The following is a 20,595-nucleotide window of genomic DNA, read 5'->3' as shown; positions in this document are numbered from 1 at the left end:
GCTGTCCTCTTTGTCCTCAGTCTATATTTCAAGAATTATGATAGGACATAAATTAAGAGAACAGCTACGTCCTAGGCACATAATCACCTGTTGGATACATGCCAGCGTCTTGTGAACAGGAGGCAGTCATTTACAAGATTGTGCTTTTTACATTTTGAGAACAACCCATCATCATTTACAGGGAAAAACATTAGACCTAATATCTGTTTTCCAGAAAAATTTAATATTTATGGAAATCTAAACCCTGTTATACAGTCCCCTTCTAAATTATAAGTACTTATTTAAAAACTACTCTTTCCCTAATACCATCAGGTAGCATACTGCCTGCTGTTCTTTTCACTCACTAACTTAATCTATCAACTAAGCTATGCTGGGCCAACAGTATCACCTGGTATTTACTATATCAAATTGTCTGACCTAGAGTTTCTTGTAGGAATTGTGTACACTTATTCTCAAGTCACAGTTCAGAAAAAGTCTTTACTACTTCTTACATATTCATCATCTTGTACACCTCTTACTCCCTCTAACTCAGTGATTCTCAAAGTAGGCAGCATAAGGAAAGGAAAGGAAAGGAAAGTAGATGTGAGGGGCAGGGAATCATTTAGAAAATTAGTAATTGAAGAGAAGTTTTTCAATATATTAAAAATCCCTTGGCCAAGATTCTGATACATCCGTCTTAGTGGAACATCATCTCACCTCACCCTTTCAAAAATCACAATGCATCAAAAGAAATAGATATCACTTATGAGAGAGTCCTGGGAAATACAAAATCAGAAAACTATAAACAGTTCTTGGGTAATGCCCAACCCCACCCCACCTTTACTCTCACCCCTTATCTTCTCCAATAATGTTGACTTGTGTAGTATGACATCCATGCAGTTGTACTAACATTGAGGTAAGTACATCTTTTCACTGCCCATTATTGTCTTAGACAAACCACTTACATCTATATGCCTCCCTTCACAAAAGGTCCATGTTCTTATTATAATATTTTATGCTTAAAAAAGTTACCTAGGAAGAAAATGTAGTCAATGTCTAGCTGGAGTTCCAGCTTGTTAAAGCCAGGTCTGCCTCTGGGAGTCAGATATGTTTAGAAAAATCTGGTAAACTCATGCATTGAGGTCACCTGGAATCTGTTTATAGGAGGGACTCAGGTGTCTCCAGGGAAAGTACTTACCCTAAAGGGAAAGAAAGGGGAACAAGTTTTTCCTAGTCTCCAAAATCTGATTCTGAGAGAGGTGATTCTGAGTTTTGTATGGAGTCAGTGACTAAGATTTGCTGTTCCCCACCACCACTCCCCAGAACTCCATGGATTTCTGTCTGAGTTCTGAGGCAAAAAGAAGATTCCAAAAAAATTGAAAGAGGTATCTTTCCCAAAAAACAATAGAGCAAAAAATATTCCTGGTATGGTATCTACTTTGTGTGTAATACAATGTACCTCTCACACACCAAGAACTTCAGATCATAAGATAGGACATCTCATTTATGGTACTTTATAGCTGCATGATTCAGTGCAGTTTATAACAGTATCCCTTACCATGTTGGGAACATCTAAAAACAGCCCTTTGCCAGAAATACTAGTATTTTCAAGGTAGACACCCCCCTATAAACAGGGTGCAGAGACTTCCATAGATGACCTACCTCACTGCCTTTGTAGAGTCCACTATGAGTATATGTGAGCCACCCTCCAGCCCCAACCAGGCATTCCAGAAATAGTAGAATAAATAATAATAAAGCATGGACTTTGAGAAAAGAGGAAGATCCCCAATTAAGAGCCAGAGAAATATGGATTACAGGAGACTAATAATACTCTGATATGAATATTTAGAAAAGTTTGCCTGGAATGTAATGTTTTCCAATCTCCAACTAAATGGCATGCATGTAATTTCCATTTAAACATCATCAGAAGTATTGAAACTAAGTCATTTGAAGACAAGGTCTTGGTCTCAATTCACCATAGTCTCCAAATCTCCAAATCTCTCTTTGGTAGAAAATGAAACATTTACTCTTTTTTACTTTTCCCCCTTCCCCTTACTCATTCTCTCCCAACCTTATAAATATATAGTTACTATACCGAGTACGTTAGCAGTACACTGAAGAATTCCTGAGACATCTTCAATGTCTTCTTTGTTGGAATGGTCTGCATAGGAGCATCTGTTAGAAATATTGTAGAAATTCTTTTCTACATCCCTATAACTAAGAAGAAAACAAAATTAGTATATGGAGACGTTTTTAAAAGACTCTGCAAATGCACTCATATACATACACAAAATCATGTGTTTATGCTCTTAGATAATGACGTTTTCAAACAACTGAAGCTTTAAGACATAATTTCTGGCATAACCCATCACTAACATCAGAATAAGCAATGTGGACCTGGAATTGGAACAGTCATTAACAAGAAAGCAATGTGTGAAAAAAAATAAATGATAAGAACCAGAAAATACATCAGTTTGTATAGCTAATGTTTCTTTACTTGAATGCTTCATAACTACTGGTAATTTGTTTCTATAATGAATTTGCCTAGAAAAAGAATAATTAACGGTGCTAATTCGGTGCGTTAGCACTAACTGTGTTGAAAGTAAACACATCTTAACTTCTATTACAGTCAAGAAATTAGCATGGATAACAAATAAGCAAATAAAGCATTTGGTGTCTGACAGAATTTGAATCATGGTCTTACCTTTTTGTATCTGTGAGACTTTGGGCAAGTAATCTAATCTCTGTTAGTCTAACTTTCCTCCCTCATGAAATGGAGATACCTCCTAGAGTTCTTAGGAGGACTTAAAGATAAAATGCCTGTGTTGACTGAAACTTTTCCAGTTTCCTCTGAATTAGAGCTAAGGCACCAAAGCTGCAGAAAATAAAGGTCAAACGCTTCCATGTTTCAAAAGAGTAGCCAAGAAGACCAGACATCGCCTTCAGAACTTAAGAAATGACTAAATAGTCACTGCCACTGTCACCTCACCACCAGCATACATAAGCCAAGGAACAGGAAAATTTTGAAAGAAAATAATAAGAAGAATGAGTTATTGGCCTAGGAGGAGAGCACTGTTGTTATCTCCCCCCACCCACACACACACACACAAACACAAGTAAAAGAGAGAAGGGGAATATTCCCTACAGAGGACCAGTTGGTGAAAGAGGGATCTACTCTGATAGAGACTGAGGCTTAGGTATCTCATTCCTCCATGAATATCTGCTGAGGTGGTGGAATTCCTAATCATCCCTCTATACCTGACTGAATGGAAGAAGATTCCAGGGAGTGTTATTAACAGGGAAAATAAATAGAGCCAAATTGGAACTGGCCTACAGTCCTACTATTTGGTAAGGCAAAAACTATGGGTTTCCCATGGGAAAATTCATATTTAGTGATATGGAGATATCACTAAAGAAAGGTGAGCTGGGGGTGTCCCATCCTATTGCTTTCCCTATCTAGAGGCTGCAGCCAGGGGCAGGGATTACACTAGCAAAACTGTGGAGTGAAATTCACAGAGCCAGAAGCTGAGGCATCTGAAGCAGTAAAGGCAGAGCCTGTACATGCACCTTGCTGAGGGCATCACAGCCAAGAGAGGATTATTACAACCACCAGTGAAGTAAACGAGACTTCTACTATTTCCCATTTTATTCATGCCTGATATAACACATCAGAAGAGAAAGTAATCAGAAAGGACTGGCCTAAAGCAGAGGAGTCAATAATACATGATATCACCACTACATTGCATTCCAAGCTCCTTAGGCCAAGGTGTAACCCAGGCAGAGAGGGACAGTGAATAAGATTGGATATGAGATTGAAGATTTGAATTGGTCTGGAGTGGACTTTATACTCTCTGAAAGTACTTGGAATACAGTGCAATCTGCCCAACCTAGTATCAAAGAGGGCTCATCATAGCATGTTTGAAATGACTGGGGAGAAAAAAGTAAAAGGGTTTCATGTTTGTAAGATTAGACTCCAATAAACCAGTTAAGCAAAATGCTTACTACAGTTTCTAGAATGCAGGAATCACTCAGTAAAAGGTGGAATGGGGAGCACAGTCATTAAACACAGACAAATACAGGTTTATTTTTAAATCAAGCTCCACCATTTTAATCAGAGTGACCTTAAACAAAATATTTTTTCTCACAGTCTCAATCTCCTCATCTGTAAAAATTAGCTTAATACAGTGATCCTATGAAATAGATTGTTAGTATTAAATAAAATAACAGATATGAAGTGCCCAGTATATTACCTCAAAAACAGAGAGCAATCAATAGCTATTAGATTTTATCTAACTTGTTTTTATTCAGTAAGATAGATATTATATGTAAATATATCCAAAAAAGCTACATCACTTTTTAGATAAAATAATTTATAGCCACAAAATCTGACCATGACAGCATAAGTAATATCACTGAAGCCTGTTTCCCAGAATAAGCAGGGTTAACCCACTCCTAATTTCACTTCTAACGTTCTATTGAAATTATTCTAGCTTAATCCTTATTCAACTGTCAAAATAAAAAGAGAACAGAGGTTGGCTGTATAAAACAAACATAGAGCCCACAGTGATAAATGGTGTAATAATATACCTTTAGATGACTATAGGAAACGGTGTCCCAGACCAATATGAGTTTGGCAGCAGTCCTACCTGCGATATTAGCACAACGATGCTCATTCTGGCAAAAAGTATAAAATGAATGGCATGATATTGAATACATATTTTTCTATACTTTGATGTTTAAAATATATAATGAATTAAAATTACATCTCAGAAAGATGATCATGTTATTTTCTAATCATAGTTTTAAAGAAATCTCTGCTTTGTCTTCCCTACCATAGCAATCCGTTTTTGTGAGCTAAAGACCAGTAGGAGTGCTGTAGTATAAACATGAGTGAGAGCAGTTAGATTAGGCACTCTGGAGGAAGAAATTTAGATTTTAAAAAATCCAAATTCTCTGTAAGAAGAAAGCTGTAGCTGGAACATGAACTGGGCATATTTAACTCCTGATGCTAAACAAATGATTGCAGAGTTTTTTCTTTTTCTTTTCTTTTTTTTTTTTTTGAGGTACACAGGCCTCTCACTGTTGTGGCCTCTCCCGTTGCGGAGCACAGGCTCCGGACGCGCAGGCTCAGCGGCCATGGCTCACGGGCCCAGCCGCTCCGCGGCATGTGGGATCTTCCCAGACCGGGGCACGAACTCGTGTCCCCTGCATCGGCAGGTGGACTCTCAACCACTGCGCCACCAGGGAAGCCTGAGTGCAGAGTTTTAAAGGCTCAAGGAGGACAGGTAAAGGATACAGCAAGAGGAGAAAGGGAAAGACAATCAACAAAAATTAAGGTGCAAAAGAGTCAGATACAATAGTGGTAATTATAATTCAACAAACATACTGATTACCTATGTATACCAAGCTGATTATATGACTTACCACATTATTATCATTAATATTTCATTTAAACATCACCCCTACCGTGCTATTATTCCCATGTTTAAAAATGAGAAAACTGAGACTCAGGGAGGTTAAGTAATCTGCCCATGATCATTCAAAGGCACAACCTGACTTTAAATCTAGTAAATCTGGTATGTCTACTTCCAAGCACATTTTCGCAGTCCCTTGCTCTATACTACACAATAAAGCTGCACAGAGAGAAGGGCACAAGATAATGACAAGAATGACATCAGAAAAAATTGTCACCATAAACCAGATTTTCCTCGATCCTGAGTTCCTTTTGATTCATAAGGTAAACACTGCCTGTCTCTTACTTACCACTTTTGCTTCTCACTATTCTTCCCACCCCACACTGCCCCAAAAGCTAGTCCGTTCCCTAGAAGCTTGAGTTAAAGAAAGGCTAACATAAAGATGAACAGTCAGGGCCCTCTTTTCTCATTTTAGATTGAGGGAAGAAGACTGCATATGCAGAGTTTACACAGCAATCAAAATTTACCACAAAGTCAATCTGACACATTGTAGCAGAACATTAAACATAAATGGAAAACTATGCAAATAAATGAGTATAATTTATGCCATAAAAAGAAGGATTTTGGATACTAGAACTATAGATTTTAGAACTATAATGGACCCTAGGGATTACTCATTTTACACCCCCTTCCGAAGCATAATTTACTCTTTTATCCACTATATACATACCTCTGTGTACATACCTCTAGGGTACAATGTATTCATTTATTCGCACTCCTCCCTCCCCCCAAAAAACTGTTAGTTCCTCCTATGTACCAAGCATTTACAAAGACACAATAATGTAAGAGTAAATAAGATAAATAACCAAATAAGAAAATAAACAAGATAATATAAGCTAATGATAAGTACTATGAAGAGGGATAATAGAGACTAATGTAGCAGAAAATCACTGTGGTTGGAGATTGAGGTAGGGGATTGAAGATTACTTTAGGTGGGTATCATACCTTCCTGAGGATATGACATTTTAACAAAGACTTAACTGTATAAAAGAATAATCCATGCAAACATCTGGGGACAGAGCATTCCAGGTATATGAAATAGTATGTGCAAAAGCCTTGAGCCTAAGCAAGCTTTGGTATAGTTGAGAAACCAACAGAAGGCTGGAGTGGCTGGAGTGGAGTGAAAAGTGGGGAGTGGAAGAAGATGAAATCAGAGAGGTAAGCAGAGGCCAGATCACAGGAATAGCTCAGATTTTATTCTATTACAGTAAGTTATTATATGGTTTTAAACAGGGATTTCAAAGCATGATCCCTGGACCAGTAGAATCAGCAGTATCTGGGAACTCCTTAGAAATGCCAATTCTTGAGCCCCACCCAGACATACATGATCAGAAACTACAGGAGTAGAAGCCAGAAAACTAGATTGGAATCTCTATCTGAGAGACCATGGTGACAGTGGAGATGAAGAGATGAAGATTTATCATACCTCACGAATAAATTATTTAAGCACTTATTTTCCCAGCTTGAATGATCTCTATGAATAAATAAATGGACAAGTGAATGGATAAGTTAAGGAACAGAATAAATATTTAAAGATAAAGTTGCTGAAGTACAGAGAGGCTATCTTACTTCCTAACAAGAGGCTCCATCGGCTACTCCCTCCCAATCTTCCATCTGTCTGATCCTTTCAACAGCTGCTCACTTCATTCAAGTCTAGGTCTTGGAGACTAAAAAAAGCCTCAGAGAGTTTCTATGGGCCACTGGTATAAAAATTAATTAAGGCGCAAGACTATATAATCCTGGAGCTCTGATAAATAATGCAGATCCAAAGGCAGAGTACCAAAACAGAGGAAAGGGAAGATGGGAAGGTTAGCGGTTGGAGGCTGAATTATGAAATTAAAAAGAAAAAGGCTAGCTCCTACTCTCTGTTACCCATTCTGATTCATCATCCAACCCTAGACACCTAAAAGCTGAATTATTTCAAGACAAGCTTTAGGCAAAGCCCAATTTCAGGGATTAGGAAAAGCACCTCTTTCCCACCCTCACCTCCCCAGAAACATGTAAAATAAACTTTCCAGCACTTGCTTGCAATTGCCTGAAATCCCTTTAACTGTAAGAAACACATTCTTTTTCACAGTTAGAGATAAAATTGTGTTTTCTTAAGAGGAACAACACATATGAGTGAATACGTTTTAATCCAAGTGTTAGCGATCATAGATGCTCTCCTTTTTCAGTATTGGAAAAAGAAATTGAAAGCAGAAAGATGGACTCTAAAAAGGCAAAGAGGACACTGGACAGGGAAACCATGGCCGTTTTTATCTTCATCAGCATGAGCACAGAAAAAGACAGTGAGCAAAGGCACTTCAAATCCTCAGAAGGTAGCCAACACCCAAGCAAAAATATGCTACTAGGTCTTAGAACCAGTAGGACATTAAGACACCTCTTTATATGAAAGTCCTATACCCTGTCTGTTCTTTAAATAGTGTCTGCAATAAACAGAACTAGGGAAAGACTATTTAGGCAATGAACAAAGAAATACCACAGGCTATGTCTACAGAGATTGAGAGGAGAGTTGAGGCAGTTATTTAGATGAAGGAGAACTCCATCCTACTAATGGAAAAAACAATTTTCTGCTGATTATAGTAATACAGTTTAGTTATCTAGTTTGATCATATTTATAAGATTCCCACTCTGACTTGCCATGAAGACATAATTTAGTTCACAAATAAGACTATTTCATCAGTCATTATTTGATTTCAAAACGGAAAGGGCACTCATAATTCCAGAAATAATTTGCATTTCATTACTGGTATTGTCATTAAAATCTTAAAAATAATGATGATAATGAATATGAGTAAACAAGCATGTGGTGCTTACCACATACCAGGAATTGTTCTAAATACATTGACTAGTTTAATCCAAACACCATATTTGAAAGCAGCAAATCCAATGAGTGATTAAGTTTTATTTTAGAGTATGTGGGAAGAGATTAACTTGACATTATTTATCTCCCTTAAAATAAACCATTTAAAACTACAAATAGCCTCAAATTAAAAGCCATCTCATGAGTTTAAATAATATGTTTTTTCTAGTACTGTACTCTTGAGGATTGATATGACAAAGTTTCAGGGCAATTTCCTTTGAAATGACAGTTAACATAGTCATCAAGCACTTAAAGTATATGGCATTCTACTTGGTACTGAGATTATTTTTCCACTAAGTTTTCCTCCCTTTTGTTTTATAAAAAAAAAAAAAAATTCACACTATATCCTAATAGCCAAAAATATGTTCTTGATCTCCATGGTAATGACTATTACCCATAAATGTTAAATGATTCCCCACAGCATTTCAAGAGGTACCAGGGTTTGAAACTTGACTCCTCATAAGTTCTTAAACTTCTACAAAGATAAATAGCTGTAGTATATCGTACATTTAATTTAAATAGCTAGACTGAATCAGAAAGTGAATTTAGGCTTTTGTATTTGCCAACTGCTTTCTGCCGTACCCAATCAAGGATATACCTTACACTTATTTGAAGCTTCCTGTTTACAAAATACTTCCATTAAAATTACCTCATTTAATAATGACATATAATCCTTGATTTAGTTGTTACCATCATCATCACCCTTTAAAAGAGATAAAGTTACTTTAAAGTTCTATGTCCTGGTGAGGCCTTGAATTCCTGTCTTTTGACCTCAAATCTTCTTACTTTACATCATACCACAACCATTTCAGGAAATGGGGAATAAATAAAGGAAATATGTAGCATGTGACTTTAACTAAACAAACACTTCTCACTGAACTGTGTTAAGCTTGTAGTGAATTTGATTAAACTTTACTGAAGGATCCTAAAATCACATTTAAAGCCTCTTGGTTGGTACTAATGAACCTTATGATATTACTAAGGCAAAATATGAGATTCAGTGGATGAGAATGAGAGGGTAAGAGCACAAGAAGGAAGAAAAAGGAAAGCACTAGCAAAAGGGATTTTACTTAAAAGGATTCAACACAAATAAACTAAAGGAAATCACTCCATGGGGCTCCTATGAGCTCCCACTTCACACTGAGATCATAATCATTATGCAATAAGGTTGACTTGGTTGCCCACGTGTTCAACAGCTATGTTTGAGTAACTCATTTTTTTAAATTGGAGTATAGTTGATTTACAATGTTGTGTTAACTTTTGTTTACAGCAAAGTGATTCAGTTATACATATCTACATTCTTTTTATATATATTCTTTTCCATTATGGTTTATCATAGGATACTGACTATAGTTCCCTGTGCTATACAGTAGGACCTTGCTGTTTATCCATTCTATATATAATAGCTTACATCTGTTAACCCCAACCTCCCACTCCATCCCTCCCCCAACACTTTCCCCCACCACTTGGCAACCACAGGTCTGTTCTCTATGTAGTAATTATCTTTAATTTGTCCCCAATAATAGCCAAAATCCATTTTTACTTACCCAGTAAATTGGTGCTCATAATACTGCAATGTCCTCTTGAGAGTTTGCTGTATCATCTGGGGCTACAGAATAATAATAATAATAATACATTATCAGCAAATCAGTGTCATTCCCATTCTGAGTATCATAAGCAGATATGTAGCATCTGATTCATCTCATAAGAGTTTTCATTTTACAATATAAACCCATCATGAATTTTGCCATGTATTTTCCCCACAAGAACTAATAATATGAGGCACTCAGCAATTACCCAGAATTTCCCAATTTCAAATATGATAGCATTTCCTAGCCATATTTTCCCCAATGCTTTTGTACTAGCTATTAAGTTCAACAAAATACTCATTGGCTGCCTACAATAAACCTAGACATTGGGGGCAGTGGAGAGGGGTGTACTAAACAAGATGAGTAATGCCCAAGTCAAGCCTGACTTCCTCAAGAGATTTCAAGCAAGGGTTCTAGAGTGTCCCAGAGGGGCCACAGTGTTTGGGGCAACAAATGGGATCTGCAGAAAACACCTAAGCAGCTCATGACTGAATTTTATAATCCTCTCCTCTCCATGACAGCTAAAGACAGAGTTTCTTAATCCCAGAGCAAGAATTATTCTAGACTTATTTAGGCAACAGAGCCTCATCTTGGAGTCTCAGACCTAGGGAGGCATGAAAGTGACTCAAAGATCTTAAAACACAGATTTTATTAACAAATTATAATAAGAACCAAATTCTCAGTGGCAAGGGTGTGAATTTTTTTTTTTTTTTTTTTGCGGTACGCAGGCCTCTCACTGTTGTGGCCTCTCCCATTGCGGAGCACAGGCTCCGGATGCGCAGGCTCAACGGCCATGGCTCACGGGCCCAGCTGCTCCGCAGCATGTGGGATCTTCCCGGACCGGGGCACAAACCCGTGTCTCCTGCATCGGCAGGCGGACTCTCAACCACTGCACTACCAGGGAAGCCCTGAATTTTTTAAATAATAAAAACTTCTAATCAAGCAAGAAAAAAAAACCTTATCAAAACATTGATCTATTATAGCCATGGATGAATTTTGGGGGGTTATAATGACTCTGACAAAGACCCTTCAAGATGTGAGAGCAGCATGGTAGTTTGGTAATCTTGTGGGCTGTCACTAATTAACCACACAAACCTATATAAATCTAAAAAGGTAATCTGCAGAAAGCATCTAGCACAATGCTGCTACCTAAGAAGCAGTTAATAAATATCAGTTTATTTCCCATCCCTAATCCTTCAAAGAGATTGTCTTAAGATATGTAATTTAAAGGAGACTACAGAGATTGTTGTCAGGGTTCACTTGAACCTCTTCCATGTTTACCTCTCTATGAAAAATGTCCAGGATAGATGTAAAAATCTCCCTACCTAATACTTTCAACATCCTCCTTGGTTGGAAATGGCTATTTTAAAGCGTGAGGAAACTGAGCTTCAATTAAATCAAGGGCATCCACTGAGAACTATTCTACACTACCATTTAGGAGAACATCTTCACTGAGCAAATCTAAGAGCTCAGATATATTCTTCACTTTAGCCAAGCCATTTCAGAAATTAATTTTAGGAGAAATCAGCCTCCAGTGTTCAAAGAAAGAGATACAGGGCAACTTCTTTCAACAGCTGTTTTTCCTTTATACTAGGTTAAAAAGATGAACATGAGGCTTCAAACTGGTACAGATGTTTCTGTTCATAAGAATAGAATCAAAGTAGAATAGCATGCCTAGGAAAGGAAAATCATTCCTGACCCAAGAAGCAATGAGTCTGTTGAAAAATCCAAAGAGGGTGAAGCAGACACAGCAAACCTAGCACACATAAAAAGTGTGCTTTAAAAATCCAACCCATGGCCAACCTAAATCAAGTCATTATCAGTCACTGGCTCAGTACCCCTGGGATCTGAGCCTTCTGAACTGCTTTGGCAGTTTCTGAGCCAAGATAACTTTCTCTTTGGCAACATGCCCTAAAAGCAGTGAAAATCCACAGAGGGATTATCCTTCCAATAACCTCTGGTGACAAAATATGGAACAGAATACAGGAACTAGAGTGCATAGGGTCAGTTAAGACCAGAATGACCTCCTTTGTACCAAAGGACATTTTATTTTCCTGTACCAGGAATTTCCCAGTCATTAAAAAAGGCAAATGTTTGTGAAAGGAGTTAAGCCATTTTAAAGAACTGACTTTTTTCTTTTCTGAAGCAATTACTTTTACTCCCCAGCGGGAATTATATTTATAGTTTCCAAATACATTAAATGGAAAATGTTCTCTGGGCACATTCAACAAAGCTTCAACTTCATAAAGATTTATATACTTCCTACTGCTTGCCAAATCCAGTGGGCACATTCTGGTGGTCTGAACTGTAAGCATAGAGGCTGACTGCAGAGTATCCCCTGATCAGAAAGCCAAGGCTGACTTCAATACAGACCTGACTCCTCACCATGGACTATCACCACGGATTCACTCCAATCTTCTTCAGAGTTTGCCTGATTCTGAGACATCTTCACATAATCTGAGCCTCTCTGACATGAATAAAAAGCACAAAGTGAAGACCTGCACATGGGCCAAAGCCTTCTGAAGGGGTGACTTCTGCCTTGAGGGTTGTAGGGTCCATTTACTAAATGTCAATGTACGCCAGTGATGCAAGTCAGTGTAGATTAGTGGGAAAAGCAAGGGCTCTGAAGATCTGCAGATCTTCTCTCCTTTTCTTTAACAATGAAACTCCATACCAGTTCCATCCAACCTTCAACAGACCAAAATCCCATCCCTCTTATCTGTATCTATCCTTTTCTTTAAGAAGGAGTTTGGAAAGATGATTTAGAAAAGAGGATTTAAGATCAAACTGAGTTCAAAATCCAACTCTTACTCACGAACTAGATGACCTTGGGCAGTTTACTTAAGCTATCTGAAATGATTCCTTATGTGTACATTATTTTTATGGGAATTAATTGAAATAATTAAATCAAAGTCACTAGTACATAGTAGGTGCATAATAAATGATAGTTATGACTATGTTCACTGGGTTCCTACCCTCAAGAGTCTCAAAATCTAGTGGAGTACAAAGTTTATGTTAGAACACCCACCCCACAAGTGTAATGTTTCAAGATCCTCATCAGCTAAAAAACTCAATAGACTTACCAATAATACTAATAGTGAGAAGATGGTGCCTATTCCAGCTGAGGGGAAAATAGGAAAATGGTAGCTGAATTTATAAATATTTCCAATGAAACCTTCAGATCAGTCCAGAGAGATGGTGATAAAAGCAGAAATCTCAGAAGATTGAGAATAGACCTAAATCCAGGCCTGTAAGGGGGAAGGACATTGATGCACCATAGCTAAGATGAATACTTCAAGCATTATACTTTATAACTAATTAGAAACAACGCATGAACCTCCTTCTTATGACATAAAGAATGTGCAACAGGAGAGCTGGATGATGTAATATGTTTTTAGCCATATGCTACAGGATCTGAAAGACAAGGGTTAGGAAGGAGACAAAATCCACTGTCCCTATCATACAAAAGAAAATCAAAGAAGTCTGTAATTTTTTCTCTCCTTCCCCCAAACTAAGATAGAGATAGTAGCTTCCTACTGTCTCTACTCAACACAAAGAAGCAATGGACAGGAAGACAGCTGGGAAGAGAAAGCAGCCATCTGTGTCCTGCACATGTATTGTCTAGGGCTCAAAGAGGAAGTACCCAAAGCTTCCATCATGTGGCAACAAGAAGCCATCTTCATCTATAGTCTCATTAACAGCTTCACTCTACTTAGCAGTGACTGACCCCCACAGACTAAATGTTATGCTCATGAAAAGTCATGGGATCCAAACAGCCAGCCATGAAATAATCCAAAAAGAGCCAGAGAAATGATCCCTGAGTAGTGGGAGGAAGCAGTTCTCAGCAACTGGCCCTTCAAGCTCAGACAGCCCTGCAGAGGCTCCCACACAGTCTCTGCTCTAGATATCTGCACCAGATGGTATGGGGATCAGGCAGGAGTCAGGGAGTCAAGATGTGCGTGTGTGTGTGTGTGTATCACATGAAATGCAGCTGTCATCGTACAAAGTACACATACATCTAAATTCTACAGAGATGAAGTTGTGGCTCAGACTGATTAAGTAAGTAGCCCAAGATCATATAGCTCGTAAGTGAATCAGTCACTGCAAGCCAGGACTGGCTTCAAAGTGTGCAATATTTCTACTAGATGCTTTGAGGGTCCCTCTCACCTTTACTATTCTGTTGATTCTATATATTTTTAAAATATATATAGCCTTCATCATGCCAAAAACAAACAAACAAAACTCCACAGATAATTTTAAAATAAACTTCTCATTTCTGCTTTATAACACAAAACCACAAGCTACAGAATTAATGGAAACAATAGGTCTGCCTTTAAAGTAACATCCATAAATAGCCATGTCATTTTATTTATTTAAGTATGAAAAATATATACTTCAGTGTCAGGAACTAAATGATATGGATATATAATTAATTACTATTGCTCTAGGCCAGTGATTTTCAACTCTGCCTACAAAATCCCCTGGGGAGCTTTTAAAAAATACCAATGCCTGAGTGCCACCCCCAAACTTTCCAATACAACTGGCGGACCCATTTGCTTCTAATGTTAGTCAGGGTTGAAAACGTTTCATGTAAGATATAAACACGATGATCAAGACCAATACTCTATAAAAGTTACCTGAATAAGTCAGCATTAATGAGAGTAGTTTCTTTACTCAAATATCAAAAGAAGAAAGGTTCTGAAAGATGTTCACACATAACTGCTAAATCAACACAGTTCCACTAAGAGCTCATAGTTAAATATGATTTGTTAGGTAAACAGAGAACTATATTGCTTGAAGCATTTCCAAGTAATTCACTCCCATGCACTTATGTCAGTATTCAATTTTGTACTGACATATACATAACAATGCAACAATTAATACGATTGCTGCATTTAATCTATGCAAGGCACTGCTTTAAGCCCATTACATATATTAACTCCTTTGATCTTCACATTAACAGTATGAGATAGGTTATTATTTTACAGATTAGAAAACTGAGACACAGAAAGTTTAAGTTGTCCTATGTCAAACAGGTAAAAAGAGACAAAGCCAGGGTTGAAACTCAGGTAGTCTGTTCCAGAATCCAAGCACTTAATCTCCAACCTGTACTGCACATAATTTTTAACACCCTGTATTTGGTTCAGCACTTTACATTTCATGTTTTTAATGCATATTATCCCAATCGATCTTTGCACCAATCCAATGACATAGTTAGATTGATATTATCACCATTTGACTAAAAAAGAATCAAAGTTAGAGAGATTAGAAGCCCTCCTTTACAAAAAGAGCATCTTTTCCCCTAGGAAACTTCCATAATAAGAAAGCATTTTTTTAACATCAACATAAAAATGAAGAATCACATGGTTTCAAATTAATTGTTTGCTTCTTGACAACACACTTAATGTTCTTTAAACATATGTACACAAACAAGACCATAAGCAAAAATCATGAATATCTTGTCTTAGATATACTTTCACTTTCCCATCCTTAGCTTTCTCTCACCCTCTTCCCTACCCTCTGAGTGTCCAGTTTAGTTACACTGCATTCTGATAGGACAAATCCCCACCACCATCATCTAAACTCCCAGAATAGGTCTCCAAAAATCATCATTGCATATTCTCTTTCCTTCCTTCATCAAAATTTTAAATCCTCTTAGTACCCTGACCCCAGATGGTACTCAGGAGGAATCCTACTTAAAAAACTTGATCCTCAATCCTTACTAAGGTAAATGATGGTATAAATGGGCTTTCCTACTTCATATAAGATGGTCTGAACCACTAAAGGTGGAATTTTGGTAAATAGGAGGGTCAGTGAGAGATAAATTAGGGAGCAAGGAACCTTTTCATCATCCTCCAAATCACAATCCAAAGATCTCTACTTTCTTCACAACATAAGAGCATTTTGCTTATAAGGATATGATATGCCAAATTTCTTCACTTAAAGTGATCAAAATTATAATGTTAGATACCCTATCTTTATGGGTAGGCCTGTAGACACCAATGGATCAAATTATATGATTGGTATTTTTAACAAAACTAATCAAAATAATAAGTCACGTCAAATAACCAGCATAGGTACTTCTGAAAGACGTGTAATTGTAGTAATTGTCAGTCTTGCTAAAGATCCAGGCATAATATGAATTTTCCCAGCCTTTGACTAAACTTACTATATATAAGCCAAAAAGGAAAAAAACACCGCAAATTAAATAAGAACTTTGAGTCAGGACCTCTGTATTTCAAGCCCAGCTGTGCTACTGATCTTTTTATAAAATTAGCCAAAATCTCTTCACCTGGGAGTAAAATACCTTGGGAAAAAAATGCCTCCATTTTCCCATCTAAAAAACACATATAAGAAGTTCATAGTTCTCAGGGTCATTTGAAGTAAAGCATTGCAAAGTTAGCACTTGTAAACAGAGGGTCAGAATGTACCAGAGATTAAACCACCTTTCAGGAAACTTGGAATATCATCTGTGAACTACACCAGTAATTTCCTAAACAAAATTGGCAGTCCAGATAATTAACTACAAAAAGCAAAAATGGGGCTTCCCTGGTGGTGCAGTGGTTGGGAATCTGCCTGCCAATGCAGGGGACACGGGTTCGAGCCCTGGTCTGGGAGGAGCCCACATGCCGCGGAGCAACTAAGACCATAAGCCACAACTGCTGAGCCTGCGCGTCTGGAGCCCGTGCTCCACAACGGGAGAGGCCGCAACAGTGAGAAGCCCACGCACCGTGATGAAGAGTGGCCCTCGCTTGCCACAACTAGAGAAAGCCCTCGCACAGAAATGAAGACCCAACGCAGCCAAAAATAAATAAATAAATTTAAAAACAGAGTATTACACCTTTAAAAAAAAAAAGCAAAAATGATAAGTATGCTAAAAGAAAAAAATAAAAGTTGAAGATACATTATAATATATAGTTCTATACATACTGGTTGAAAATCTGCATGATTTCGTCCAATCTCCACTTTTATTCTCCACATAGGTACACATTTGAGTGACCTCATGAAAGCTTAGGGTGAAGGCTGATATTATGCTAATTGACCCACAATGGGATTCAAACTGATAACGTTGGCCTTATTAGAAGTAAGTTCTAGAGTTGGAAAGATGGTGGAGGAAGAGCCAAGAAAAAAGATCCCTTTGGTTCCAAAAAATCTCCTGAAAAAGAGGAAGGCTTATCAAGCCCTGAAAGTCACCTAGGCAAAGCAGGTTCTTTTGCAAAGGAAGGCACAGAGGAAAGGAAAAGAGATCAAGTTTAAGCGACTAGAATGGTTCCTACATGATTCCTGGTGGCAACTACATGACAGGGTGCAACTCAGACGACTAGAAGTGAAACCTCATGGCTTGGAAGTGCCAGATAAACATTCCTTGGCCTTTGTTTTATGCATCAAAAGGATTAATGGGGGGCTTCCCTGGTGGCGCAGTGGTTGAGAGTCTGCCTGCTGATGCAGGGGACACCGGTTCGTGCCCCGGTCCGGGGAGATCCCACATGCCGCAGAGAGGCTGGGCCCGTTAGGATTAATGGGGTGAGTTTACTGGTGCAGAGGACCATTGCAAGACTTAGCCTGAATAAGATTTTCAATGGCGTCTTTATGCAAGTAACTCCTCAAACCATAAAAACGCTTCGTATAGTGGAACCTTATGTGACCTGGGGATTTCCAAATTTGAAGTCAGTTCGGGAACTCATCTTGAAACGTGGACAAGCCAAGGTCAAGAATAAAATCATCTCTTTGACAGACAACACAGTGATTGAGGAGCACCTGGGGAAGTTTCGTGTCATTTGCTTGAAAGACCTCATTCACGAAATTGCCTTCCCAGGGAAGAATTTTCAGGTGATCTCAGGGTTCTTGCACCCTTCCCAACTCTGAGTGGCCCCTCACGCTACCAAGAATAGAGTGGGCTTCCTCAAGGAAGTGGGCTCACCTGGCTATCGAGGTGAACGCATCAATCAGCTCATCCGGCAGCTGAACTAAACCCAGCATATTGGAAAGCACAGTGCATTGGAAGCATGTGTTTTTGTTTTATGGAATTGTTGCCCAGTATCTTCAAGCAAGATTATTTTCTGCTGTATCTTCAGAAACTGGAGGGGAAGGGTCAGGGAAAAGATGGTGATGTTCAAGGCAGGCACTTTTTATCCCACTTCAGTTCCAAGAGAAAGTTCCTGTGTGTTTTCTGCAAAGACCGCCGTCCACCTCTGAAACCAGCAAACGACTTGGGCCATGGAGGAGGGAGTCCTGTTTTATCACACCTATCCTGGGATTTAATGTTGGTGAACGAATGAACACCCACACATGAATACAAGACAGCAGTGGACCAGGCCCAGGGGCATATTGAACCTGGGGTATCCAAGGGCCTTGCTTTGGAAAGAACTTGAAATACAATTAGAAAGAAGCACACAAAAGCAATGCTCAGTTGTCTGCTGTGAAAAAAAAAAAAAGTAAGTTCTAATTAGCAGAGCACAGTGTTCATTACCATTTAATTATTGATTTTAAACAATATATTTAACATATACTCAATGTGATAATTAAGTCTTTCTATACAAAATATCTTTGCTTTCCAAATATCTTCCCCTTTGTTATTTTTTAATGCCCTTCCAGAAGAGCAATTGAATTTCAGTTTGACAAGACCTAACACCAGCAATACTGATTTAATCTGAAAACATATATTCTTTGAACTGAAACAGATTCAAAGGGCTATTTATTAGTTCTTCTCCACCTCAGGCAAGAGCACATTTAAGTAATCCAAGAATTTCTGTTTTCAACGAACACCAGAAAATAATACCACCACCTTCAGTTTGTATAACACTTCACAGTTTACGAATCACTTTCTTTTCCTTCATCTCATTATATGTTCACAACCTTGTAAGTCTCAGATATAATTATCCACATTTTACAGATGAAAATGCTGAGATTCAGAGAGGTTAAGGTGTTTTGCCTCAGCTACATGCTGGAAAGAGATGTCAACTAGACAAGATCTTAGGTCTCCTATGCTATTTCTTCCACAAGCTGCTGCCTCCATTGGTAATTTATCTCACTTTGGTGACCATTAGTAAGTTATTCCATGTACCTAACTGAAATCCCTTATTTCCTTTTATTTTTTTCTGTAATAGATATGAAAACAATGTTGAAAACTGTTTCCCCAAATTTGTAAATGTTGTTATTTAAATAGTTCTGGTAGGATCATTAACTTCTTAATAGAGAAACTTCAGGAGAAACATACTTTCCTGGTCACCATCTTGGCCAACTTGACTGTCTGAATAAAAATCCTGACTATGAGACAAGATGATACCACTTCTAGACATCTCAGGAAAATTGATATTGCTTTATTGCAGACCTTTGGAGAAACATGACTTCAGTCCTAAACCCTTAAACCAAACAGGACCTCACAGATGGCACAGGGCTGACTCAGTCTACAAAGTGAAATAAGAGTAAGCTTTCTGGATTCAATGCTATAATAGAAGTTGAGTGCTAAGTGTCAAACAATTGGTCCAACAAGTTACATGCCCCAACTCATTTAATCCTCACAAAAATCCTGTAGGAGAGGAAAAAGTCTTACCCCAATTTTATAAATGTGAAAATTGAACCCAGAGAAATTAAAAAAACTTGCCCAAAGTCACTTAGGTAGTAAGTATCTAAGTCTATTAAGTGTCTGATCTATATCTGACTGCCTCCAAAAGCCAAGCTTTTAATCTTCTCCTCTAAACTGAAATACAATGTTCTATATTTACCAAGGCAGAAAAGGTTATAGTTGAAAGGGATAATTAAGTCTTAGCTAGACTGTATAATTCTGGATACAGCATTTATTTTTCTGAACCGCTATTACCTATATTATAAAATAGGGGAATTCCTAGCATAACTGTTTCTCAGGGTTGGTGTAAGCACCAAATGAAATAAAGCTATGAAGTAGTATACAAATATGTATTATATGTTAATTCTATGCAAAAATATGTTGATGAGGAGCTAGTCAAAAAATTATTAAATTGAACTAAACTATGTCTAACACCTAGGACTGTTGCTAGGCATGCCTCATAGCCCAAAGATGCCAATTATATGCTGCCAAGCTAATTAGTGCCATTTCAAGTCAGGTTTAGCAATGACCTTCATGTCAGGAAATAATTTCTAGCCTTTTAAAATATCTTTGCAGCCTCCACTTGAGCATTTCCAAAGAATTCCCTATTGTTTCCAGTACCTAGAAGTTACAATGAGGTGTTTTCCAACAAGAGCCTGGAAATGAGGGAAGTGCTATTTCTCTTTGACAGTTAAGTTATAAAATTAACTCATAAAACAGGGAAATGTTTTGTTAACCCTAAATGCACCAGCTTAAACAATAGTTTGTAAATGAGTGACTGGGAATTACCTTCAAATACCAGCCATGGTATAGCTCCAAAGTAGGCTACTGAGCAATAGAAAGTGGGTGAAATTAGAGAGGGCAACCCATAGGAAAGAGAAGGGAGAATAGTTTATGAAACACTACCTCTAATACTGTTGAAGGGCATACTGGTCCTCTATCACATTGAGATAAATTATTCTTAAGGTAAGGAAAATTCTTCAACCATCTTAACTAAAATGAGTCTCATGAATGAATATGGAGTATCAGGTCTCATTGTCAAGGCCTTCCCTACAACCAGATAGACCCTTAAACTGGATTAAAGAATTTGGCATGAAATTCATTATGCTCTGGCTCTCCATGGAT

The 20,595-nt window shown here is 37.9% G+C and overlaps 1 protein-coding gene and 1 pseudogene across 1 annotated transcript in view; one reads left to right on the top strand and one right to left on the bottom strand.

The window, feature by feature from the left end:
- GUCY1A2 (guanylate cyclase 1 soluble subunit alpha 2) overlaps positions 1 to 12,351 on the bottom strand; it is a 395,366-nt gene extending 383,015 nt beyond the window's left edge. The window contains exons 1-3 of the mRNA XM_024768900.1: positions 12,304 to 12,351; positions 9,864 to 9,925; positions 2,075 to 2,196 (exon numbers count right to left, since the gene is read on the bottom strand). Of these exons, the coding sequence (XP_024624668.1) occupies positions 2,075 to 2,196; positions 9,864 to 9,925; positions 12,304 to 12,351 (232 nt within the window). The remainder of the gene's footprint in view (positions 1 to 2,074; positions 2,197 to 9,863; positions 9,926 to 12,303) is intronic.
- A 4,638-nt stretch (positions 12,352 to 16,989) lies between these two features.
- On the top strand, positions 16,990 to 17,877 carry LOC112415760 (60S ribosomal protein L7-like 1; annotated as a pseudogene).
- The last annotated feature ends 2,718 nt before the right edge of the window (positions 17,878 to 20,595 follow it).

The sequence above is a fragment of the Neophocaena asiaeorientalis genome, unplaced genomic scaffold, assembly GCF_003031525.2.
Source record: "Neophocaena asiaeorientalis asiaeorientalis breed wild unplaced genomic scaffold, Neophocaena_asiaeorientalis_V1.1 scaffold151, whole genome shotgun sequence".
NCBI lineage: Eukaryota > Metazoa > Chordata > Mammalia > Artiodactyla > Phocoenidae > Neophocaena > Neophocaena asiaeorientalis.
This window is presented reverse-complemented; position numbering and strand designations above follow the sequence as displayed.